Here is a 27761-nt window from a genome sequence, read left to right as displayed (position 1 = left end):
ACTTCTAAGTAGGTTGCTACTACTATTTTGTGATTAATAAACTCCTTTGAAATTTATTTGAGATGTATTTATCAAATATTACATGAATTTCTATGCAAGTATCCTTTTCTATGTATCATTTTCAGCATTTACTATGTAGTTTTAATTTTAAAGCTATAGCTATATCATCTTTTTCATTTAGAAGAAAGCTTTAGTTCTTGTGAGTATTATTTTGAAGTGTTTATTAATGATTACTGTTTTAATCCAATGAATTTTAGAATCAATTACTATATTAAAAAAGGTTTAAAAGCTATGTAATTTAGATTCAAAAAATAGTGAATTCATTAATTAACATAAACACTGTATGTTTTTCTCCTCATTTATTTCTTTCCAAAATTTGTTGAGGGTTTGTATTTATGTCAGTGAGTCAGTAAAGAGACACTATTTAATTATCAATCATGCACTAATTAAGGCAAGAATGGTTCAAGTTTATGAAGTTAAAATTATTCTATCATCTATATCTATCTATCTATCATCATCATCATCGTCATTTATCTATATCCACCTACTTACTTACCTACCATTTATCTAGAAGATATATAGATAAACTTGGTACTAAACTTGTTATTTTATAGATAAAATTGGTACTAAAGTGGGAAAGATAAACAGAAAATAAATTGTTGCAAATAATTCTAAGTGTTTACAGTGTTTAAAGATTTTACTTCATAGGACCTATAAATTCTAATCAGAAAAATGTCCTGCCAACTGTTGAGATAAAGGTGGCCCATACAGGTATCTTGGTGATGATCTATTTACAGGTTAATTTACAATAGCTATTTAGGGAAAATCCTTCCTGATGGTAATGTGAAGGAGAGATGGTAGTTGTCTCATGTAATGCACTGATTTAGGGGTCACAGGTGTCCTACATCTACTCAGTTGGCCTCCATCCAGTTCTGTGGCTCAGACTACCTCCATTCCCTTAAGTTTGAATCTGTCTTCTTCAGTGGTGTGTAGGTAAATATTAGCAAGCTGAAGGGGGTAGGGATGGCCTCAATCCAAGGGCTTGACAACTTTGATGGTGTAACTATTCCTACTGTAGCTTGTTCAAACTACCAATGTTCAGTCAGCCAACTTGCAAAATTCTCAAAAATGTAACAATTTGTCTGACATGTCAGCTCCAGTCTAGCATGGCATCCCTTTCTCCAGAACTTCCCCTCTTCACTGTTTCCCTCCCCTCCCCGTCCATCCTCCGGCCCATAGCCTGCTCTACTTCCTTCAAGATCACAACAATCTTGTCCATTCCCTCATGTTCTTGGGAACCTGGGCATACTACCATTCCCTTCAGGCTCTTCTTATTTGTATGTCATACTGTAAACTGAAAACGTGGTTTTCCTCAAGGGGCACATTTTGAGCATCAACACTTTACTTGAGGAGTGAAAACAGAATCAAAACTTCATATTGTTTTTTTAAATAGTTCTTAGTTTTTCTTTGCCTTTCTTTAATAGTACTATGTCACCATGAAGCTGTTGATTGACTAAGGTAAAAAGAGTGAGAAGTTCAGGCAGCTACCAATATAGGAAGTTTAGAACTATTCTGCTTGTAGTCAATGGATAATCTGAAGCTCACAACTCTAATAATAGTATTAGATCACTTAAGGAGATCCACATTTATTGGTTAGAACTTATGGAAAATCTGTGAACGTTAATATATTTTTAGATCCAGGGAAGCCTGTCTCCTAAATAGCCACTTTGTTCTGAAATGTAGTGGGGGAAATGTTTGGGGAATTCTAGGCATGTTCTTAGTGTCAGAAAACTGTGAGGTGTTTTTACTTTTCGCTGTACACAGGGAGTAGCAATCGTGTGAAGGACATTTCCCTAAGGCACAAATTCAGCCTTTGAACTCAGCATAGCAAAATGGCAGCTACAGAAATATTTGATGGTGAAACAGAACATGTTCAGAGGGTCATACCAGGAGTCCTCATTCCTATTTTGGGGAGGAGGGGTGAGGGGAGTGTCTGCCTTCTGTCCATTTTGTCGTGGACACAATAAAAATGGAATACAGATATGCCACAAGAGATTTGGCTCCAATTTTTTTTTGTGATCTGTGAAAGATAGACAGATTGGCTTTTCTTACATCTAGATTTCTCTTTGGGTGTAGGTTCATCCCGTGGGTGATGTAAACAGACTTCCTGAGTCAATTCTCTGTCACCTCTTCTAAGGTTGTTCCCTAGTCACTTCTAGGCTAAATCTGAGTTGCTGATTGATACAACCTGGTGCTGCTATTTCTTGTGCATTTCAAACTTGTATGGCGGGAGATCAAATCAAACTCTCTGGCTAATTTGGCTTTTTATGATTTAATAATAACACCTGTCTATGATGATGCCCTGGTCAGAATAAATTTTTTTTTAACAAAAATAGAATTTGTATCTTTTCCTTCTCTAATCTTTCTTGGAGGTTAAGCGATTTTCATATATATTATAATATGAATCTAGAGATAGTTGTCTTTTGATAAATAGGATAAAATAGTGCACCTAATGCTCAGTCTACCCCAGATCATGGTTATTTATCTGGGGAAGCAATAAAAGGAGTACTGAGTCTTCCCATCTCTCCCTGGAATAATGTATAGTGTCCTGTGGATGTGACAATGCTTTCATGTTCTGCATACTCAGCTTATTGATGCAAGCATAGGGGAATGGGCTTGAAATTGTTGAGTGCTATTCTTGGATAGCACACTGTCCCAAATAAGTCAGTTTAAACATTCCCTGATTTTTTTAGTCTTCGGGATGATCTGATTCTTCCTCAAATTACCTTGATTCAAGGTTCTTGGGTTAAAATGCTTACTCTGGATGGATCCTTTGAGTATGTTACACTGCTGTAGCGCATCCAATGGCTTCAGTAAGGAAGAGCAGATGGGACACAAAGGAGTGAGATGTAGAGATTCATTATATCAGAGCCCATGGTCCTGCTAGATTTTCCTAGGTGCTGGGGTACCAGGCATGGTTGGGTTTTCCTCCTGCCTCCATGCTTTTACCTGTACTCCATGATTCTCAACCCCTCTTCATCCTATATGCAAAGCCAACAGCCACTTTTGATCCCTTTACAACTCCGGCAGATTTCTGAAGCTGATCCCATTGAGAAGAAGCTTGGTGGACCTAGGCATCTTTCTCTGATTTCCCACAATGGTATCTACTGGAGGCCGAAGAGTAGGGGTGGCTTAGAGGCCTTTTTGTTGTTTTGTTTTTCCTTTGGTATAAATTAGAAAAGAACATTAATATATATATATTTTAAAACAGTGCCCTTGTTTTGCATGTAATGGACTTTGGAGGTATTTTAAGTGATTATTGTGTGAATTACTATGCTATTGTTTTATCTGTATTCATGTTTTCTTTCCTAGCATTACTAGCATTTTTGTTTATCTTGAGTACTACAGCTAGTGGTTGAACATTTGAAAAGCAGAATATTTACATATTCTCCCAGTGTTTACCCCATTAATGTTTTCTTAATTATGAAGGAAATGAATAGCTACCTTTCAGTGGAAGAATCTAGTGGACCCACATTAAGTACTTAAAATCAATACCACCATTATTAGGGCAAGCCAATACCATGTGCTATAAACATATTGTACTGAGAAGAATTATATTCCTGCCAAAAATTCATGCCTTGAATTTACTTGTGAGAGCAGATTCAAACTGAGGAATGTTTTACAAAATAACTGGGCACTCTTTCTCAAAAAAGATTAAAGTCTCCTAAGATGAAAGAAGGTTTAAGAAGTAGGAGATTAAAGGAAAGAGTTACTCTAATTAAGTGCAGTATATGATCTTGAAGTGGAGGCTAGGACATAGAAAAATGTTATAGAGGACATTATTGGGGTGGTTGTAAGAATTTGAATATGGACTGTTAATGAAGGAAGAACCCTGCATTTATGTTAACTTAAGTGTCATTGTTCTTGGGGCTTTGCTCAAGGCTCTCTCCTCAGCTTTCTTGCTGATATTTCATCTACACCACAGACCATAGCATCTGGATCAGGTTGCTCTAACTCCCATTCTTGGTTTCAGACTCTTGAATGCTTATATGGGTTTCTAATTGGTTATTCTACTGACAGGTCAAAGTCAGCCCATTCCATATCTTCATCTTCATGCTGCTGTACCCAAACACCTGAGGTAATTATCTTACCAAGAGAAAAACATTATTCAGCCCTATGCTTTTCGAAGTTACTGTCCAAGATCAAGCAGACCCATTGTTCTGGGCCTCTGGTGGCTAGTTAATAATGATAAGGAGGGTGGAATAGAGAAATAACTGATCTATTAGGAGCCAGGAAACAAAAGACAGAAATGGGTCAAGGTCTGAAGACCTCCTCTCACCTGAAGATTCCACCATCTCCCAATAGTACCATTCTGAGGACCAAACCTCTACCTTTGGGGGACCTTTATCGGAACTATAACTTTTAACTCCTTAGATCAGACCTTTGATCTACACAAACCTGGTTATTTTTCAGTGTGTCTATCAAAAAATTGTCACCAAGATCACCCATTATCCATGTCAGAATTTAAGCAGGACATTTTTTTTCCCTCTTGCCTCCCAATTAACATCCTCCTCTGTGAAGCAAAAATAAGCTTTGACGATGTCAGATTGTACCCTCTTCTCCCTAGCTGAAAGTCTCCCTGTCATTCAGCGCACATGAGAGAGGTCAAACTTCTTGGCAAGGATATGATTCTCCATAATGCAGCCTCAGTTTACCTTTCTCATTCTGTCTGGTGACACTTTCCTCTCCATCAAACTGAATTTTTTAAAAGTTTCTCCAAGATTCTAAGTTCTCTTTTTTCTCCCTCAACCTCGTCATGATCCTCATCTCTTTCTGCTGCCTAGTTTAGCTTCTCAAGTTTCTGATCACAGCTTTAGGGTTATTTCGGTGTGGCTTGTCTCCTTCCAAATCCATTTACACCAAAAGCATTTCTGTACTTTCTCTGGTGTACATTCTTCATATATGGGTATATATATGTATCTGTGTCTTATGTTTGCATCTCACTGGATTATTAATAATGAGAGATCAAATTCACATGTGTTCACATTTGCACCTCTAGTCCTAGCATAGTTCCTGGCAGATTAATATTGCTCAATCAAAACGTTTTTGTGTTGTTGTTGTTCATGGGGCTTGAACTTGGGGCCTGAATTCTGTCCCTGAGCTCTTATTCTCAAGGCTAGCGCTCTACCACATTAAGCCTCAGGGCCACTTCCATTCTTCCTGGTGGTTAATTGGAGCCAAGAGTCTCATGGCCTTTCCTGCCCAGGCTTTGGACCTGGCTTGGAACTGTCATCCTCAGATCTCAGCCTTCTAAATAGTTAGGATTACGAATGTGAGCCACCAGTGTCCAGTTTCAAAACATTTGATGAGTGCATGAGTCATTATAACTTGTGACAATATCAGATACTGGAGAATCCCATCTTCATTCTCACCTGTGAATTTGTCTATTGTAACAGAATTCCTAGAAGACCGTAAATCCAAAATGGCAAACCACAGCAAAGATTTATCTGGCTTCTGCTTAGCTTCCTGAGCAGAAATTGAGGCCTATCTCAAAATAACCAAACAGTACACTCTAGAAAACATTGTGTAATCACTCTTAGCTGGCTATTACATGGTTGACATACTGACAGGGTCAACTATCTTGATCTTCTAATCTCTACTGCTGCCAATAGTATTATACTAATAATATTATTATTTATTGAACACATGGTGTAATAGACTTTTGTAAGTGAATTTTATATAGTATATTACTTAATTTCTACAATTTTAAAGAATACTTAATAAGAATACCATGTGCCTTTTGACACACGAAGAAGTAATATGTCAGAACCAGGAATGGCTGTAATATGTTGCTAAACCTCACTAAGCTGTTATCCCGACTGGCACATCGCTCAGTCAGTTAAGCTGAAGCTGTAAAGAACCATAGGTGATACGCCTTTCCATACATCTTGATTTTTCTTTCTTTTTTAAATTAGTGCATATTACTTATTTAAAAGATGTGTTGTGATATTTGCACACATGTGTCTAATGTACTTTGATAGATTCACCACCCTTATTCCTCTTACATATCTGCCTCTTCCCCCAATATTTTGTCTTAAGACTTGAGTAAATTCACAAATTTAATTCCTAACATCACCTCCAAGCTGTACTGAGCTGACAGAGAACATGGAGAAATACAAAAAAGAAAAAGACTGCCTAGCTTGCTTGAAGGCAGGGAAGGTATTTGGGAAGAACTGCAGTGGAAAGGATATGGGGATGATGTGACACACACAGATTCAGAGTGAGAGTGAAAACTTTGACTTGAGCCCTCATTTCACTTGGACGAACAATGGAAGATTCAGAAAAAGAGAAAGAAAAATGTTTCTAAGGGAATTTCATGAAGTCACCAAAGTTAGAAGAAGTAGGTTAATGGACAGCCAGCCTGCAAATTAGTTGTTTGGAATCACTCACTGAAACTTTTGTAATAGCCATCTTTAGTCTTTGCCTCAGAATAAAGCTATGAATGCAGGCATTTCAAAGAGAATCATATATACAGGAACAGGCATTGGGGCCTGTGAAGCAGGAAGGGGGGCTATGTATGAACTGGTGGCTGTCACCAAAAAATGGGGAGACTCTGTTCTTGGGTGTGCTGTGAACACTTGCATGAGGGTTGCAGAAAGCTCCAGTCTCCTCTCCAGGCCCAACATCATTGCCTTCGCTCTTTGAAGCAGAATGTGCCACCTCCAGCCAGATCCACTATGATCATCACTCAGCAAGGAAAATAGAGTTCAGCTGCAAATGCAAACTATTCTAGCATTGTAGTCTGTATGATTCCAAGTACGAAAATATCACCAGGGATTCTGAAGCACTTAAGTAATTTATTACCAGGATACCATGGCTAATGCCTGTAATTCTAAGAGGCTGAGATCTAAGAATCACAATTCAAGAAAGTCCATGAGACTTTTATCTCCAATTAACCACCAAAAAGACCAGAATGGAGTTGTGGTTCAAGTGCTAGTTTTGAGCACAAAAGCTCAGGGACAGTGCCTAACCCCTGGCTTCAAGCCCTAGAACCAGCACACATGCATACACACACACAAACACACACACACACACACACACACACACACACACACTCAAACACAAAAGGAAAGAAAAAGAAATGAACCTGAAAATAATGTTATGCAGGAATTCCCTCAAATAATTAAATGAATACATGACAAAACACTGAAAAACAAAGAAGTGTAGGTGTATTATTTCCATGGCTTATGAACAGAAAAGTAGTAATAAGAAATCAAAGTTTTTGAAAATTAGGAATTTAAAGGAAAACAAGCCCTCAGTAAATAAGTAAGGTGATACTAAATTGACTCTAGAAGAAGGAAAGGAAGGTTGGAAACGTTAGAGAAAATGTCTAAATTAAAGTATCCAAGAATCAGCCCACTGCTTTCTCATATTATATGCTTGTTGTGCATCCAAAAGTTATATCTTTTGAAATAATAATGGAAACAAGTTGAAAACTATTCTTAAGTCATAAGTAAATCTCAGACTGTAACATTTGATGATGATGATGATGATGATACCTGGAAAGTAACAACAAACAAAATGCCAAGTTCAAAATTCGTATTTTGGGGGCAGGAGGAAATTAAAAAGGGTTTCAGATAAATTTAATATGGAGTTGAGTACGAGTCATCTTAAGAGGTGCTCTATCTACTTTTTTTTTTTTTTTTTTTGTCCGTTGTGAGGCTTGAACTCAGGGCCTGGGCCTTGACCCTGAGCCTCTTTGTGCTCACAAGTAGTGCTCTACCACGAGAGCCACAGCACCACTTCTGAGTTTTAAATGGTTAACTGGATATAAGAGTCAGGGACTTTTCTGCCTGAGCTGGCTTTGAACTGTGATCCTCAGGTCTCAGCCTCCTTAGTAGCTAGGATTACAGGTGTGAGTCTCTGGCGCCCAGCCTCTATGTACTTCTAGGAGACATAAATTCATTACCTCAAATATGGGTTCAGATAGTGCTTGTGATTACAAAGTAAATGGAGTTTAATTGCTATGATTCTGACAAGCAGCCTGAAACAAAATTAGGAAACCTTCCACATTTTCAGAACATTAAAAAAGTTTTCTTGCCAGGCACCAGTGACTCATGCCTATAATCCTAGCCACTCAAGAAAGCTGAGGTCAGGCTAGGAATATGGCCTAGTGGCAAGAGTGCTTGCCTTGTATACATGAAGCCCTGGGTTCGATTTCTCAGCACCACATATACAGAAAACGGCCAGAAGTGGCGCTGTGGCTCAAGAGGCAGAGTGCTAGTCTTGAGCAAAAAGAAGCCAGGGACAGTGCTCAGGCCCTGAGTCCAAGTCCCAGGACTGGTCAAAAGTAAAATAAAATAAAAAATGTACATACTGCTTTATGTATGAAACTGTAGGGCTGGAATATGGCCTAGTGGCAAGAGTGCTTGCCTCATATACATGAAGCCCTGGGTTCAATTTCCAACACCACATATATAGAAAACGGCCAGAAGTGGCGCTGTGGCTCAAGTGGCAGAGTGCTAGCCTTGAGCAAAAAGAAGGCAGGGACGGTGCTCAGGCCCTGAGTCCCAGGCCCAGGACTGGCAATAAAAAAGCCAAAAAAAAAACCCAACAAAAAACGAAACTGTAACCCTTCTGTACATCACTCTGACAATAGATAAATAAATAAATATTAAAAAAAAAGAAAGCTGAGGTCCAGAGGATTGCAGTTTAAGCCACAGAAAAAGTTCACAGGACTCCATCTCAAACCAACCAGCAAAAATCTGGGTTGGAAATATGGTTCAAGTGGTAGAGTGCCAGCTGAGCAAGTGAGCTTTTTCCTGGAGTGTATTTGAATAAAAAGAAATTTAAAAGTTGCAGCTCATCTTTAGTAAATAACCTGAACATATTTGCATAGTTATAAATTAAGTCCCCATACTTGTTTCCACGGAGTCTGAATGGCAGTAGAATCTTTCTGTTCGTGGGGGCTATTGGTGCCTGGATGGTGCTCTGTTGCAGGTATTAACACCTCATTTTTTCACCATCTTGCCAATGTTTAAGCGACACCTTAGCTATTAGTTGTAATTACTGGAATATTTCTTATGAGGTTTCATAATAGAACGTAATAGAATATATAAAATTAAGTAATAGAAAGGGATTCTTAGCTAATTGAAATGGGTATTTCCAAATCAAAATTTTAGGGCAGACATTTTAAATGATTATTCATTTATAAACAACTGAGGTGATTTTTTTTCTTCCTGTTTTAGGATTTGGAAATATCTCACCACGCACAGAAGGTGGGAAAATATTCTGTATCATCTATGCCTTACTGGGAATCCCTCTCTTTGGCTTTCTCTTGGCTGGAGTTGGAGATCAACTTGGAACCATATTTGGAAAGGGAATTGCCAAAGTGGAAGATACATTTATTGTGAGTATCCCAGACTTCTTTATACATACATTTATTATTTGATTTTTTCCATAATATAAATAATACATTCAGGGAGAGTTAAAAACCCAGTTATTATGGTTCCCATAACAATTTATATGCATATCTCCTAGCATGTAAGTCATGTTATTTTAATTATGTTTTAATTACCTGAATAAACACATCCCTGCATGGGAAAAACACACAAAAATGTGAAGAAGCAAGTTGGGTGTGTTGGCTCATGCCTTTAGGCCCAGCTACTGAGGAGATGGATATGAGAAAGGTTGTTGTGGTTCAAGGCTGTTCTGAGCAAAAAAAGTTATACAGAGCCTGTTTCAACCAATAAATTGTGAATGGCACTGAATAACTTTAATCCTAGACAAATAGGAGGCAAATAAGAGGACCAGGCTCCACGGGGGAAAACATGAGACCTGCTAATTTAAAAAAAAATCTGACTAAAACATAAAAAATAAAGGCTAAGGGCATGGGTCAAGTGGTAGAACACCTGGCCCAACCAGTAAAAGACCTAAGTTTAAATCTTAGTACCATCAATCAATCAAGCAATGAACAAATAAATAAATAACACACTGTTTTTGGAGTTCCAAAAAAATAAATACATGCCTTGATTTAAGCCTGTCTTTTGATAAAAATGATAGAAGAAATGAATGGTTGAATTTGTGGGAGAGATTATAATTTATTACTAATGGCAGTGTTCCAAATGAATTTTATTTATTCAATACTGTTTTATCTTTTCTCATAAGCAACCAAATATTTACGTTTAACTGCACTGATGAAATAAAACTACTGAATATAATTTCTTAATTTAGATTGCTGCCCCAATTTTAGCATTACTTTATATAATTAGGGTCCAAATTATCACTCAAACATTTCTACTATTAGAATGGAAAAAGACATAGTTACCCAAAGCAGGAGTTTTCTTTTCCTTTGGTATTATACTTTCTTTAAGTAAATGTTAATATAGTTTGTATTCACTTTATTCAAGAGAGTAGGTTAGTGACATGAACTTGGAATGCTGAATTGTCTTCCTTACATTGATTCTGCATACTAGACTTTGAGAGACTCTTACAATCTTTCTTTTCTATGATTTCTTAGCTCTTTATCATCCAAAAATTCTACTCTGCATCATTCAGTGATTTTCCAAATGGCACAAGATGTGACCGTTAATATTTATAGTACATAGGTCAAGTTAGAAATTAAAAATACATAGTAACTAAGCCAAACATGGCAGGGCATTCATTACCTGTAAATCCCAGCACTTGGGAGACTGAGTCAGGAGGATAGCTACTGTTAGCTGTTTCCAAGAAAGCAAAATACAAAAACAAAGAAACAAGACAGACCTCAGACAGTGGATGAGAAACTGTATAATGAAGTGTACTACATGACATTACAGTGATTTCTTACTGGTAAAGGAGCATAACATTTCAGGTGCTGGCTCTGAGAACAGCTGTGACTTAGGTTCTGAAGGTATCCTGCTATCTGGACCTGCAATGTTGGAGTTGTACAGTTGAGGGGAGCTTACAGATCAGAACAGCCATTCCCTTGGCTCATGTGAAAATCAAATCTAGGCCTTGTTCATACTCAACTCTAGTCAAGTGAATTATTTTCATAGCTAATGTTAACCAGTTCCTAATGGTGAATATGTACTGCTTATTTCTAGTTGTGTTCGTCTCGCCATCAGTAGCACACTTGCCTAGTAGTAATACCTCAGGGGTATTGAGATAAATAAATAATGCATATCTGAAATCATGTTCTCAGAGCAAAAGGGAGTCTGTTTTTGAAGAATGTTCTGCCTGATGCAGAGCTCTGTTAGTGTACACTAGCATTCTGACTACCGCTGGTTGTGCTGGGCTGTTTATGTTATCCTCAGTTTTCGTCAGTGAAAATAGTTGAAACCCCTGTATGGAAAGGAATAGAATGCCACTCTCATGACTAGGGTAGAGACTGGATGTGCAGGCATGCCCATAAGCTCTCTCTCTCTCTCTCTCGCCCTCTCTTCCTTTAGAAGTGGAATGTCAGTCAGACCAAGATTCGCATCATCTCCACCATCATATTTATACTGTTCGGCTGTGTCCTCTTTGTGGCTCTGCCTGCCATCATATTCAAACACATAGAAGGATGGAGTGCCCTGGACGCCATTTATTTTGTGGTTATCACCCTTACAACCATTGGGTTTGGTGACTATGTAGCAGGTAAGGCTTGTGCTGGCACTACCGTTGGTCTCCTAACCTTGTTCTTTGGTTAGATTTTTCTTTTACCCCGTGTATAAGGAAGCCTTCTGGCTGTATGTGATAGTTAGGTTTGCAATAGTGAAATATGACAAAATGAATGGTTCAAATGAAAGGAAATCCCTTCTAAAAGAAGCTGGACCATGAGAAATCAGAGGTCCATCAGCCTTCCACTACTGTAGGTGGAACTCTTCGTCTCTCCCTAGTTCCTGTTTGAGGCTGCTCATCAAACCACAGTCTTCCTGGGCTTTTAAATATATGGGTCCCATCTCTGCTTTGCCATCACACAATGTTCTGCTTGTATTTGTGTCACCCTCTCCACACCACACTCTTCTTAGAAGAACAGTGGTCAGATTGAGTAAAGGCCTTAGCCTACTCCAGCAAGACTTCGTTTTACCTGCATGGACTTTATTTCAAGGATGGTACTATTGGTAATTGGGCTCCATATATCTGTGTGGTGGACACAATCCAGCCCACAACAGTGGTTGAGATAAGTACTCCTTCCTTGAAATTCTCAAGGCACATGGAAAGGATGGAGTTAAACATTTGTTTCTTTATTCTGCACATGACTTGTTTCAGATATGTCCATTTCTACTGTTATGTTATAAACCAAGTACCTGCCTCTTAAAATTTTTCCAGTGGTACAAGAGTTTCAAGTCCAATTTGCTTTTGCCTTTTCTACTTAGATCTTTTATGACTTTAGTTTTAAAAAATGATTTTCATACCATAATCTCAGCCACTTGAAACCTTTTCTTTATAATACTCATTCAAGTTTGAAATTTTAGTATAGTATTTTGGACTTTGCCGAAGGCAGGTTATGTAATGTCTACATTTTCTGATTCCCAGTTGTTCAGGTAGGTTTGTTTCCCCCACTCACTGTGTTGCTTAGCTCTTATTTCTTTATCAGTTCAACTCTCACTTTCCTAGCTATACGGTTCAAGGGCACTAAATCAGCTGTAGCCATAAAGTATAACACTGGTGGTAAATGAAGTGCACACATGCCTATCTTGGAACATTTGGATTCGTTTCCCAAATAAAAAAAACAATGTTTTTTATTAATCCCATTTTGAAGTATTAGAAAATCATGATAAACATTTAGTGTGAATACAGAATATCCCAGAATAATCTCATTGGCCTCATTTGCTTTTAAGAGTGATATTTCCTGATTCACCACTGTTGTTCCTTGACCTAAATATCTTCAATATTTACAGAAAAGAAAATCTGTTCTGCAGTTGTACAAAAAGCTCAGAGAAGCCTGGTAGTTCATCCATTTCCCTTAACTTGTCCAGTGGGGCTTAGGCTACAAATCCTTCCTTGATGGGAACAGTGTGATGTCTGGAGACTGGGGTCATTCTCATAGGCAGAACTCTGCTTTTGGTAAGAAATGCTATGCGTGCATCTCTGTACTGGACAGAGATACTGGAAACGAGGTGCAGTTTCCTGTTGGGAAAGGCTTAGTTTGATAATTGACAAAGGGAAGGGAAGAATTTCAGACCTTTGAAACGCCCTGTAAGAATACAAGCATATAGAAAGTCCACACAGAAGACAGGAGACATACTGCCCACTTCTCCTTGAAGAAATACATAACTGGCTTGAGCAGAACTAGAAAGTGTGTTGATGTAGGAAAAGTTATACAGGGAGGACAACAAACTATAGTGTGACTCGCTAATTTCGGGCTGTATCACGATTTGATAAATAAAATTTACAAGAGATTGTTAAGTATGTAGGTATTATGTGACAGGTCTGATTTTTCAGGCTAGTAGCTTCATATAAAGTGTGAATATAAATATATATGTATATCTATATTCATATACATGTGTACACACATATATAAATATGTTTGTACATATATGCATATATATATATATATATATATGGTGGTACCTAAGTTTATTCAGTGCCTTATATTCATTTGTTCTGGGCTCTAGTCCATAAGCCATGCCTTCAGCCTGGCTTTCTGCTGGATATTTTGGAGATGGAGTTTAGTGGATTTTTCTGTGCACTGGAACTAGAACTGAAATCTTCTAAATCTCAGCTGCCTGATTAGTTGGAATTAGAGATGTGAGCACCTGGCGCCCAGTTTGGAGTATGTGTGTTATCTTCAATAATCAACAGACTGACTATGTCAATATAGTATGTCTTTCTTATGATCTATGATGTCTTAAAAATACAAAAATTATCAAGATAAAAAATGTCCATGGAATCTTATTATTATATTTGTGACCATTGTATTCATGGGTATAGAGAACACACACACACACACACACACACACACACACACACACACACTCATTAGTGGCCATTCTTCACTGTTAGGTGCTCATGAAGAGGTGTCCAATGGACACATCTTGTGTTGTTTCAGGAAAGCTTGAATTCAATAAGTCTTGGCACAGTGCTGTTAAAGAAAATGTGACAAAATGATACTTGTGTGCTATTAGGCATAATCTAATAAACAACTGTATTGTTCTTTGAGTTTTATGTAATTATAGCCTTGTAGAATATGTGAGCCCCACATTATCTTTATAAACATTTTTTTTATCTTACAAGAGATAAAGGTATTTCATTTTGTAGAGGAGATCATAAAAATTAGAGCAAATGACCTCACTAATTGTGGGGAAAGGACTTTCATAAGGTTAAAATGACAAGTTCTAGGTAACATAAATCAGAGAAGAGGCAGATTCATGCTTTGTTTGCTGACTCACTTCTATCTTCTAAATTATGTATTTGTGGCTAAAGAAGGTCTTTTCAAGACTGTAGAATCTTGTCCTTCAGATTTTCTGTGCCAGGTCCTTATGCCCAGGGATTTTTGGAATGAGAATGTGGGCCATGGGCAAATGTGGAGAAGGCTAGGTAGGAAATGTGAGTTGGTTTTTTGTGTGTAGGGAGTGGGGGTCGGGGTTGCCAGTCCCGGGGCTTGGGACTCACTCAGGGCCTGAGTACTGCCCCTGGGTTCTTTTTTGCTCAAGGCTAGCACTCTACCACAGTGCCCACTTCTGGCTTTTTCTCTCTATGTGGTGCTGAGGAATTGAACCCAGGGCTTCACGCATGCTAGGCGAGTACTCTACCACTAGGCCACATTCCCAGCCCTGAAATGTGAGCTTTTTAAAGAATTTTTGGAAAAACAGAAATTGTGAGTTTGTTTTTTTTAAGACATGATCTTGGCAAAGAATTACCTCATATATTTCAAAAGAGTACGCAAAATTAGCCTTTGTTTCTGGGTACCTTATGACTCTAAAATTAAGTTCTCTGTCCAGGAAATACTGCTGATAGGTAGGTAGATAGAGATAGATAGATAGATAGATAGATAGATAGATAGATAGATAGTAGAACCTTCCCTCTTATTATTTTCACTTAATTTTGGTATTTTTGCCCTGGAAAAGCAAGAGGTATTACTCTTAATTTAATCCTTTCAACTTTATATTAGGCTAAAATCTCAAAAGAAAATATAACTCTCCCTCTTTGCTGATAAACATCTCAATGCTTTAATACAAGCTCTGATGAAGGATTAAGGATCTGTTAGATTGCTATATTCACTGTCTCTGAAGGTAGTGTAAATAATATATTTGTCATACTCTAGTGTTATTAAAAGGAAAGAAGTCTAGAAAGCAAGTAAAAACCACTAAGGAGGCAGGTGGTAATGTATCTATATTTCTTTTATTCATTTTTTTATTATTATAAAGGGTGATATAGAGGGGTTACAGTTACAGAAGTTAGGCAAAGGGTATATTTTTGGGGGCAATGTTACCCACCCCTTTGTAACTATATTTCTTAAATGTTTGTGTAATAACTAAGATTATATCAAGAACAGCAAGAAATAATATGTTATTTTACTCCAGTGCTAGCTTGTCCCTAGGAACAAATAAGAAAGTCCAAGCAGGGAGACTTTGAAAATAGTCTACTTGTGAAGAAAATATGACAACCCTATTTCCATATAATTTCAGACCATACTTTTTAATTATTACTAGTTATCATGTTCATAAGAGACTATGTTAAAATCCAATGAAATTATAAGTGGCAAATATATGTACCTTTAGGTTTGTATTTAGACTATTTTTAAAGTAATCATAATGTTGAGTCAAAAACATTTAGACACAGTTCTGACAGATTGACATCATTTGGGTATCTTTGTGTTGTTGCCAGTCCTGGGGTTTGAACTCAGGGCCTGAGCACTGTCCCTGGTTTCGTTTTGATCAAGGCTAGCACTCTATCTCTTGAGCCACAGCACCACTTCCAGCTTTTTCTGTTTATATGGTATTGAGGAATCGAACCCAGGGCTTCATGCATGCTAGGCAAACACTACCATGAAGCCACATTCCCAGCCCTCTGGTCCTGTTCTTGCATGAAGGTATCACCTGGAAAATTGCAGTTTTATGTTTCTGTTTGTGTTTGTGCAGGGGACTCCTTGTAACAGCTGGTTACCTTGATGACTCGTATCTGATCTTTCTTGCCAGCCCTTTTTGTCCTCTCACTAGTGCTCCATGCCCTGGGGCTGAAGAGGACAGGGAGGCCACAGTGTTGTGTAATACATGAATAAGTTGAGCTGCTACTGAGAAGAGAGTGCAGACTAGCTCCTTCTGACAGGGTGAAGAGAAAATGGAGATTTAACAAGGTGTTACTTACTTGGTTTTAAAAGTGCCTATGATTTAGAGTCAAATTACCCAGCTATGTTATCATTAATTCCAAAATCGAGTTTAAGAATTAATGTTGATTTCCTTTGTTCTGCATCTTCTTTTTTGTCTATTTTTATTTCAGCACAAATTGAGGTTGATTTCTTCTTGTGCTTTGCTTGCCTTATAAAATTCAGGGCTAAACTTGGCTCAAGTAAAATCTAAATAGATGGGTGCCAGTAGTTTAAATTCTAGCTACTTAGTGGGCAGAGAGCCAAGGATTGTGATTGGAAGCTAGCCCAGGCAAAAAAAAAGTCTAAGATTGTTATCTCTAATAATCCACCCAAAAGGTAGAAGTGGATCTGTGGCTCAAGGGGTAGAGATTTAATGTTGTACAAAAAAAGCTTATCTACAGTGACCAGGTTTTGAGTTCAAGCCCTAGAACTGCCACACACACACACACACACACACACACACACACACACACACCTAAAAAGTAGTGTTGGGCATATGGAAATGTAAACTAATTATCTTATTTATTCATCTTATGTTCTCAATCCATGACTGTTATCACACACACACACACACACACACACACACACACACACACACACACGCTATTTTTGAAAAAGGAAGAAAAGTCACATTTAATTACCTATTTAAATACAATTTAAAATTCCCTTTCAAATCTAGGACAGTGTGATTTAAATATGGCAAAGCAGAGCTTGTCCTTAGACCCACATGGCTTCGAGAGGAAAGGGTTGAGAAATGCCAGTCATCATACAGTATGGGCAAAATAGTTTGGTGGATAATATTGTTTCCTCTGAAATATAGCCATTCCATTGTCATTGTATTGATATTAAGAGCTGGGATGTTTAAGAACTTACAGGGGTCACAAGTGGTCTACCCTCCTTGGTGGGGTTAGTGTTGTTATAAAAGGGACATGTAGAGCTTCTCCTTTCTCTTCCCATTCCTTTTCCTTCTTCTATCATACATTTGCCAATTGCCTGCACATTGTCATGGCACTTCTCAGCCTGCAGAACTGGGCGATGAAGTTTCTACTCTAGAAGTCCATGAATGTAACAAAAATGGACCATGACGGTGGATTGGGTACATTCTGAAATCACTGTTGGCCTTGCCAATGTGCTTTGTACATTGATAGGTCTGAGAGTAAATGCTAATTCTGTGCACCCCATCTTTCCTTTTTATGTCACTTTCCCATTCAGATTTTGCCTAGTCTGGGAATCATCTGAAATAAGCATGGTGACTGGGTTATAGAGGGCTACCAGGGCCAGAATAAAAAAGTTGACAGCTAGTTTCTGTCATAGCCTCTTTTTTTTAAAAGTCTTTTTAAAAATTTTATTGTCAAATTGATGTACAGAGAGGTTACAGTTTCATACGTTAGGCCTTGGGTACATTTCTTGTACTGTTTGTTACCTCCTCCCTCAAACCCCCCATTCCCTCCTCCCTTTCCCTCTCCCCCCATGAGTTGTTCAATTGGTTTACACTAAATGGTTTTGCAAATATTGCTTTTGGAGTCGTTTGTCTTTTTATCCTTTGTCTCTCGATTTTGATATTCCCTTTCACTTCCCTAGCCTCTTGAGTGGTCTGCTTTTACTTCCCTAGCCTGTGGCTGTGGGAACAGGTAGAAAAGAACTTTCTTAATATAGAGTATATATAGAGTATAGAGAGGTGGAAACTACTTTATGAAGAAAGTTGGAACTTTTGTGAATTATAGTTTTGAGATTTCATCTGTTTGATTAGATTAGTTTCTGACTGAGCTCCATAGAGAAATGGCACCCTTGAAAAGAGGGTGTCACTGCCACATATTATGTAAGACACTAAAGATCAGACTACTTGGAAAAAGTTTAAGATTCCCAAAACCTTTCTAGCCTCCACCCATCTTTGCTATTTTTATTACCAGGTGTATGTGTATTACCATGTATGAGCCAGAAAACGCTTAAAACGGAAAGAGCTTGTGTGCTTATTTTCAATGGGCACAAAGAGCAAAAAGTGGTTATTCCTGCCAGATTGGTAGAGAACCTAGGAGAGGAGAGTAAACCTTAGCATTTACAATCTGCATTTCAGATAAAAGAGAAGAGCAAAACATGGAGCCATGGAGATTGTGGTGGGGAGGGTATCAAAATTCAATCCAGGACAGAGAAATTATTCTAGAATATGATTAATTATTTGTGTTTTTATTTGAGACAGACCCTTGATATGTAGCTCAGGCTGGACTCAAACTTGCTATTCTCCTGCCTCTTCTTCCCCAGTGCTGAAATTATAGGCATGTGCCACTGTCTCTGGTTTATGCTATCTGTTACTAAGCAAGAGACATGTATATAAGTTTCCTGAACACAACTAGGAAATGAATACTTGTGATAGTTACAAATCTTTTTTTAATGTCCTAATTTAAAAATAAAACTAACAACTCTTTTTGGCAAGTTACCCTAACATCACAGATAGGTCAATTTGTGTAAGGTTCTTGAATCAAGTAGATTGATCAATGTGAAAATTAATTGATAATCTTAGGTATCAGAAAGTCAATAGGATGTATAAATTGCTTCGCAATACCACTGACATACTAGTTTTTCCTAGATCACCTGACTGCTGATATTTTATTTTTAAAAGTAACCATTAAGGAGGTTATGTTGTTGTTTTTTTCTAAGACTAAAATCCACTAAAACTTGTGTGTTGAATATTGTATCAAATATAGGCTTTTTAGTAATTAGGTTAATTTATCCTTTTCCCACTGTAACATCCTGTTTATAAGAAAAAAGACTTATGAAAAGTCATCTTGCGTGTAAACTTTCTTTTCCACATTCAACACTGTGGTGAATTTTCGTGTTGAGTGAGTCACAACTATTTGGATGAAGACTTTTCTGGGTTTGAAAGAGAAAGTACTTGGAGAAAAATGTCACATTGGGTTCATTGAAATGGAAACATTTGGAAAATGGAATTTGCTGGTGAGCCTATCAAATGACCAGTTTCCTTACTCATTTCTGCCAATCTGTGGAGCTATAGCCAGGACAGACCAAATCTTAATTGTCATAAGATGTTTTCAGCAACCTCAACCCTTCCCAGAAATACACTTTTAAATAAAGCCCTTTAGGAGGTGAACATTTTAACAATACTTTGAAGATAGCATTGTTCCCATTGTAAACTATACTCTTAAAGAATCCCCAAAGAAAGTGGAGTCTCTATATTTTTTACTTACTCAATAGAAAAACATGTCCTCCATCCTTGAAAAAAAAATAATATTGTCCTTTTGAAAATCTCATTATAGGCAACCCAATGTAATCTAGATCTAGAGTCATGTTACATTCAGTGTTTTATTATTTGAGTTTAATTGTATACTTTAATTGTTTTCTTCTGAACATGGGAGTCAATTTGTGAGACCTGGGTTATCTCATGTCCTCTGGTGTAGCATCTCCAGTGTTGCTGAGGTTAAAAGGCTAATTTCCTGCTCTGCCCCGAGGTGTGGGACCTGCGTGCTAGGATCCTGAGTATCTTCACTTGCTTATATATTACGCATGTCAAACCTATCAAATTCCACCTTGAATCCTTCTGCTTCCGTTTAGTTTTTCTCCCATCCCTTCTTTAGTGACTGTGTCATCTCCCTCATGAAGGCTTGTGGCCACCAGCGAGTTCTTTCTACGTGTTATAGTACATGTTAACTAATGGGTGACTGTCTGCCCTAGGTCACTCGCAGTCACCTGCCAGCTTCTTGTAAATCAAAGTTCCTTGCTGAAATTCTCTATTAATCCTGCCTTCTCTGCCATTGAGGTCTTTCTGCTCACAGAGCCAAACATGAATACGACACTTAGTTTTCTGTAAATGTTTAGCTATACTCCACTGGTTAGGATCTTTTCTCTTTTTAAATCATTGAACACAATCTATTTTCTAGATTCCTCCTTCCTACTTGTCTGATTCCTAGTCCCCATTCATACAGAATTTGATCTATGAAAATCTTTCAACTCTCTGTGTATTTTCACACTGAATTTTTCCATATCTTGATGCTCATTACATATGACTTACCACCTTCCCCCAGCAAATGTAAAAGCTGTCTCATCTAGGTTTTCTCACAGCAGATTTTAATTCTCCTTTATTCAATGAGCTCCATTGTAGTTAATGGTCTACATGTGTTTCTCAGTCTAAATTAAAAAAAAAACACAACAATTTAAGACTGGGACTTGATTTCTTATTTGTAAAAATGCATAATAGTTTTGGTGCTTGAAACTTCATAAATCCCTCCACAAATTTGCACAGCGTATATAGGGATGTGTTAAAAAGTAGACAGATTCTTTTAGGAATAGCTTGATGGAGAGTAAGGGAAAGGATAGTAAAGGAAAATGGCTCCTTTGTCAATTTTTTCTTAAGAGTTCAAGTTTAAACTTAGGACAAACCTGGCAATTCCCCTGGAAAAATCAGCAAACAGTGATGACATTATTACCTGCAAGCGATTATGTGTTCCAATTACAACAATCAAGACATTGCTCTAGCATATGTTATCAACCCATTGTACTGATAACTTGAACATAAACAAAGAAACTATCAATACAGTTGCCCACTTTCTTTGGCCTTAGATCAGTTGACTAGTATGTGTTTATTGAAAACAAAGTAAATATACAATGTGAAATGCATGCCAAAATAGCTCATCTCTACCTTCTCCTTGTTATAAAAGAAATAGAGAGACATTCAGTGCATATTGAATTAGTACAAAATCTGTTGAGACAGATTATATAAGTGGAACAAGAAAAATCTCCATGGCGCAAAGGAAAATCATTATGGCCAGGACAATTAATTAAAGGTCACATTAAGAAGTACTAATTTGAATTGCTCTTGAAGAAGTAAGATAAGGATTGTATAAGTGGAAGCAAGCAATTCAATGTGAGAAAAAAATTACAAGTGAACGGCTTAAGAATATTAGATTTCTACCTCATGCAAACATGGAAAATTTTATTGTATTTCCTTTAAGGAATATGAAGTTAATTTGTTCTACTTTATTTCTTCCTTGCAGGTGGGTCGGATATTGAATATCTAGACTTTTATAAGCCTGTGGTATGGTTTTGGATCCTTGTTGGGCTTGCTTACTTTGCTGCTGTCCTGAGCATGATTGGAGATTGGCTTCGAGTGATATCGAAAAAAACAAAGGAAGAGGTAAGAATTAGAAGTGTGCAAACCTGCATACTTGTATTTAGCTCATTCAGTAACTGTTGCTTTTTTTGTTTGTTTGTGATATTGGAACTTGAACTTGGAGCTTGCCATTGCTTGGGTAATGCTCTTCTATTTGAGCCATGCCTCCTGGTTAGCTTTTTGGTGATTATTTTAGAGATGTAATCTAGCAAACTTTTCTGCCCATGTTGGTCTGAGACCATAAATGTTTGGATCTCAGCCAGCCTTTAGCTAGTATTACAGCCATGAACCACTGGTGCCCAGGTCAATAACTGTTTAAAAAATAATAAGAATATGTGGATATTACCTAAATATTTTAAATATTTGCATTTGGTATGACTCTACTCTCTAAGATAGTGGAGAAGTATATCAAATGAGTTGTCATTTATTCAATTAATTATGTGCTATATGTGTCTAGAAACCAAGAGTCATTTATAATGAAAAGATGAATTTAAAATATTTTCTCTATTTCTCACTTTTCCCTTTTTTTTCTTTTATTCACCTAAGGAACACAAAGTGATTTTATTCCATAAAGAAAATGTAAGAGAAAATATTTGTGTCAAGGTGCCATAGCATTAAGTAGTGATTTTATAAAAATATTGACTTTTTCTCTAATTGTTTCTTTGTTTTTTTTTCTTCCTCCTCCTCCTTCTCTTTTTTTTTTTTTTTGGCCACTCCTGGGGCTTGAACTCAGGGCCTGAGCACTGTCCTTGGCTTCATTTCGCTGAAGGCTAGCACTCTACCACTTGAGCCACAGCGCCACTCTGGCTTTTTCTATATATGTGGTACTGAGGAATCCAACCCAGAGCTTCATGTATATGAGGCAAACACTCTACCACTAGGCCATATTCCAAGCCCCTGTTTCTTTTTCTTCTATGTATATGTTGACATGTATCTGCACACACATATTCTAAAGTCTTACACATTACAGCTACTTTCCTCTATGCAAATACTTCAGCTAATCAGAAAGGTGCCTTTTTACTTAATTTTACAGCTGTCTAAGTAGAAGGGATTACAGAATTTTAACACATGAGATTTTGAAAATGCTATTCTATGGAAATTAAATTTTGATTCACTTACATGCCCAGACATGTTATTTGATTAAGCTGGAGTAGTATTGTTAAATGTATTTATTTATATACATGTACATATCTACATACATATATATTTGCTTCTGGGTCTTAGTTAACTTTGCTGATTGCTTAAGAGAACAAAAAGAACCTGTAAAAATCTACTCTATGGTACTCATTGAATTTTTTTAATTGCCTTCTCAATTTGACTATCTACCATGCATAGGTCAAAAGACACCAGTACTAGATCTTTGATTACTCTGGCATAGATATACACAAAACAGATAGAATAAGATAAGAAGTTATGAAATTAAATTACAAATATCGCCCTCACTTTCTTTGAAACGTAAAAAATTACTATTTAAGTTCTTTATTATAACCAGCAAGAGTATAAGTTATCTAACACTCCCTCTCAGAGTACCAAGAATAATTCACACACTTTGTGTGCATGTATTAATCTGCAATATAATTATACTATAGAGTCAATACTTTCTATTACAAACAAATCAGCATGACAAAATGCTGAAATGCTAATATAAATTGTGTGAAAACTCCTCTTTTGAATAAGATTTGAGTAGATTCACCACAATCTCAGATTCATTTTGTGGTGTGTGTGTGTGTGTGTGTGTGTGTGTGTGTGTGTGCACGTACATGCCTGTACAAGCATGTGTTTGTGGATGTGTGTGTGAAAGATATAATTAAAACCAGCTTTATATATTCTAGATATCATCTTTAAGCATGTGAGCCAATGTTGGATATGTATTTAATGCTTCCATAACAATGAGAATGAGAGGAGAGAAAAAGGGAGTGAGAGAGGAAAAAAAGGAGAGAGGAGAGAGAGAGTATATGGCTATTCTGACTACATGTGTACTTTTATGAATATTGTAATGTTAAGGGGAAAATGAAGTTGTAACAAAGAAATGTTTTGGATAATATAGGTGAAAGACAATTGCTTGAATATCCAGCCATAAGTTAGTTTACAAATGGATTTAAATATGCACACACATTTAGTTTTTTTTTGTAACGTAGACTTGAACAAAACATATCCCCTGCAGTTTGATAACTAGGGAAAAAGTCAACTTATAATACACAGGTTTAATGTAAACATACTACATATTATATACACGTATGTAATCATCCTTCCATATACACTAGTGTGATCACTGTCCTAAGGATTAAAAGCCACTCATGTGTGTACTTCTGTCTTAATAAAGTCTCTTGTATAAAGTTTATTACTATTATTCTTTTTTATTTAAAGTAAATGTATATGACTAAAAACCAAGACACTATATTTTTAAATGAATGTATCTTTCTACATAAATGGCTCATTCGATACAGGAAAGAAGGTCATGTGAGGAATGCTGAGGGAACTCTATGACTCTGAACTCTGAAAATGAGTGTGATTCCGCGCCCACGGATCACAAGAAGAAGGAACGTTTTCATTTTGTTAACACGGTGTCCTTTCTAGCTTTGCCTCGGTAGGGAGGAAGTACATGTGAGCCAAGGCCGTGCCCTTGACTTCACGGGAACCCTCTGGAGCTCCAGCTGCTCTGGAGAGCTGAACCAGTTGAAACAGCATATTTCATTCGAACAGATGTGAGTTATGTGACTTATAATGCAATTTAGAGAAATGAAGAATAGGGCTACAAATTCAACAGAGAATATAGGGAGAAAAGAGAAAATGAAGACAATTTATTAGCTCTCTGAAGATCCCAGGAACAAATTTTTTTTTTCTAAGTGAAAAAAACTACTTGAGTATCTATGGCAGTGGGAAGAGAGATTATTAGACAAACTTCACTGAAATAATTCATGGAAAGGTATAATTAAAACCAGTGACATATATTCTAGTTGTCATCTTTAGGTAGATGAGCCAAGTTTAGATATGTATTTCATGCTTCCTATAATTCAAGTATTCTAGATACTTTAATTTTAAAAGCTTCCAGAATTTTCAGGAGTGACAAAGTTCTTATCATGGTTGTTATGACTTCGTTGCTGGTGTGTGTGAAATGTACATGTGTACCACTGAGCTGCACACTAAACAGATCAGAAAGATTCTTTCCACTTGTCAGGGGGCTTTGGTTTGGTTTTGTTTATGATACTGATCCTGGGGCTTGAAATCAGGCCTGGGTAGTCAGGCTTTTTTGCTCAAAACTAGTGTTATACCACTTGGGCCATAGCTCTGCTTCTGGCTTTTTGATGGTTAGAGATGAGAGTCTCATGGACTTTTCCTTCCTGGGCTGGCTTCGAACCACGATCCTCAGATCACAGCCACCTAAGTAGCTAGGATTACAGTTGTGAGCCCTTGGCTCCCAGCTTAGCTGTCAATTTTGGTGATACCTGAGAATTTTCCCCACAAAAACATAATTAAAGTAGTATAAAAATACAGAACAAAATTTAGACACAGATTTCAGAGTAATAATAGTAAGATACATGCATTCACTAGTGGAGAGACTAGCTATTGGGTAATATCAAATCAGTGCTCTCCTCCCCTCCCCCCCTCTGTATATATTTCCAGTCTGGGCTTGAAATCTGGGTCTGGGTGCTATCCCTAAGCTTCTTTGGCTCAAGGCTAGCACTCTACTTCTTGAGCCATGGCAACACTTCCATTTTTCTGTGAGTAGTTTATTGGATAGAAGCGTCTCATGGACTTTCTTGCCTGGGCTGGCTTCAAACCACGATCCTCAGATCTCAGGCTCCTGAATAGCGAAGATTATAGGCATAAGCCATGGGCACCCAACTCAGGATTTTTTTTAATTAAAAAATTAATCAGTTTAAACCATATCAGTGAAATAGGAACATGAAAAGCTTATCGTGTGGCATTATGTTATTTTTAAAAACATATGCTGTTTAAAATGAAGCATCACTTTAATGAGATTATGATGTTTGGAAGTAAGGAACAATATTGTTTTCTAGCTAATACGTCTGAAATATTTTGAAAGTAAATAATGACTTGGGACAACACCAGATTGTTTCTGAAGTAAAAAAGATCATTATAGTCAAGCCACATTTCTCAGGGAAAACAATAATAAGCTGAAAAAGTTTTCCCTGGAGATGCATGCCATGTTTGAAATGTCTGAAATGTGTTGGTTGACCTGTGACATCTCAAAGTACATGTCTGAAAACAATAATTGTTATAGCCAGTTGTCATTTCTATTCTACCTTTTGCTGCGGAAATGGTGTTTTTCCTTAGCAGATACAGCATATTTGGGTATATATCCTCGCAGTGTATGTCTGATAGCCAAGGTAAGTGTACAGTGTGAACACAATCACAACACACAACAGAAGATAAAGCCTTCTGCTTAGAAGGCAGGCAGGGAACTGCACATATCTAGAGTCTGGAAGGTTCCTGTGTCCCTGTGGCACTGGGGTTTGAACTCTGGACTCTACTTGCTAAGCAGGTGTGCTTCCGCTTGAGCCAGACCTGTACATGGATGCTATGTATCTGACTTTGTGGACATTGCTTTGATTTCTAACGTATTCCAGGGGAAGGAAAGTACTGGTCAGTAAAGAATTCTTTTTTGGTGTTATTTCTTGTTGTAATATTATTCTTAATGCGATAAAAAAATAGATGAAATGACTATTGGAAGTTGGTCTATAGATATAGTATGTAGCAACCATAGAATGCAGAGAGAGAGAGAGAGAGAGAGAGAGAGAGAGTATTGCCTTAATTAAAAAGTTATGATTTATTCAGCAAATAGGCAACTGGAAAGGAGAATAAAATGAAGCAATATTAGATTTAAGGGTTATTGTTATTATTATTATTTTATTGTAGTGCTAGGTTTCTCACCTGCTGCAGGTGCACTCTAATTCATGAACCATGTCTCCAGCTCATTTTTTTTTTGCTTTGACTATTTTCATTAGGAGTCTCATGCTTTTCCCAAAGCTGTCCTTGGACCCATGATCCTTCTATCTGTGTCTTTTATGTAAGTGAGCTACCATGCCCAGTTTGTGATAGCATCTCAATGTCTTTTTTTAACTTGGACTGGACTCAAACCACTACCCTCCTGCTGCATCCCAAGTAGTTGGTGTTGTTTCCTGGTCACCAAGGAGGAACTCTAACCCATGGTGGGACTCTAACCCACATCCAGACCCATGGTGTTTTATCCAGAATTAAAAGGAGACGATTAATCAGGCTTGGTTGTATAGTTGGTGTAAACTAGCTGCACCACTCATGGGGGGGGGGGGGGGGAAGAACTGGGGAGGAGGGAGACGGGGGAAAAATGAGGGAGGAGGTAACAAGTTGGATAGGAAATGTACTTGTCTTACGTATAAAACTGTAACCCCTCTGTACTTCACTTTGACAATAAAGAAGGGGAAAAAAAGCTCAACTTTAATTGGGTTGTTAATATGACATCTGGAAACCTAAAATTTTAACATACCTTTAAGTGAAGGAAAATAATTTGCATGATTTAAAAAATTGCACAGATTGCTTATACAAGGGATGATTATTGATTGTGGCATTTCTACATATATGTGTAATGTGGATACATATATTCGTACAGTATGTACATATGCTGATCAACCTCATCCCCTTCTCATTCTCCTCCCCATTCCTTAAAGCAATGTCAACAGGTCATATCATTCCATTGTCATACATGTACAGTAGTTCAACCATATGCGTCCTTATTTACCCGCTTGTTAGCCCTCTCCTCTCACACTGGTACCTCTATATACCCCCATATCTTGGTTTTCTTTCTTGTCATTTTTTAGTGTATATGAATTGTACCAATTTGTTTCACCACAGTATAGAAGACGTGCATTTATTATATTTTGCTCAGCACAATCTTCTCTTTTTTCTCGTTGCTAACCTTCACCTATTGATCAATGGCTTTCATTGAGATTGCTTATGACATCTGTATGGTTTGTATTGGTTTCTGAGATGTGCACAGGATTTGGGACCTCTAGGACTGAGATTCAATTCTAACTCAACCATTTATGAGCTCTGCACACAGAACAATGCCACATCTATCTGAGTTTCTAGTTTCTTATAAAAGGGGAGAAATGAATTTGTAAATATGCCATTGGTAGAATGTGTGATGTAGCTAAACGCTTCCCAGATACTTTCATCTTCATTTTGGTAACACTGATATCGCACTACTATCTCAAATTTTAATATGCAGTAAAATTCTGATGGGTTCATCAGCGTATCCACAAATTGTTCTATATAGAGCATAGCGTACTATGATTACTTATATGTCAACATTTTACCTACTTGAAATAGCAAGTAGAGCTAAACAACAATGTGAGTATAGATATT

At 37.3% G+C, this 27761-nt stretch overlaps 1 protein-coding gene across 5 annotated transcripts in view; it reads left to right on the top strand.

Moving 5' to 3' along the window:
• Nucleotides 1–27761, top strand: part of Kcnk2 (potassium two pore domain channel subfamily K member 2) — a 159973-nt gene that overhangs the window by 115539 nt on the left and 16673 nt on the right. For all 5 annotated transcript variants that reach the window (XM_048357687.1, XM_048357689.1, XM_048357690.1 and 2 more), the window contains 3 exons: nucleotides 9249–9409; nucleotides 11430–11616; nucleotides 21280–21419. In XM_048357687.1, the coding sequence (XP_048213644.1) occupies nucleotides 9249–9409; nucleotides 11430–11616; nucleotides 21280–21419 (488 nt within the window). The remainder of the gene's footprint in view (nucleotides 1–9248; nucleotides 9410–11429; nucleotides 11617–21279; nucleotides 21420–27761) is intronic.

Source organism: Perognathus longimembris, chromosome 11, assembly GCF_023159225.1.
Source record: "Perognathus longimembris pacificus isolate PPM17 chromosome 11, ASM2315922v1, whole genome shotgun sequence".
In the NCBI taxonomy this organism is placed as follows: domain Eukaryota; kingdom Metazoa; phylum Chordata; class Mammalia; order Rodentia; family Heteromyidae; genus Perognathus; species Perognathus longimembris.
This window is presented reverse-complemented; position numbering and strand designations above follow the sequence as displayed.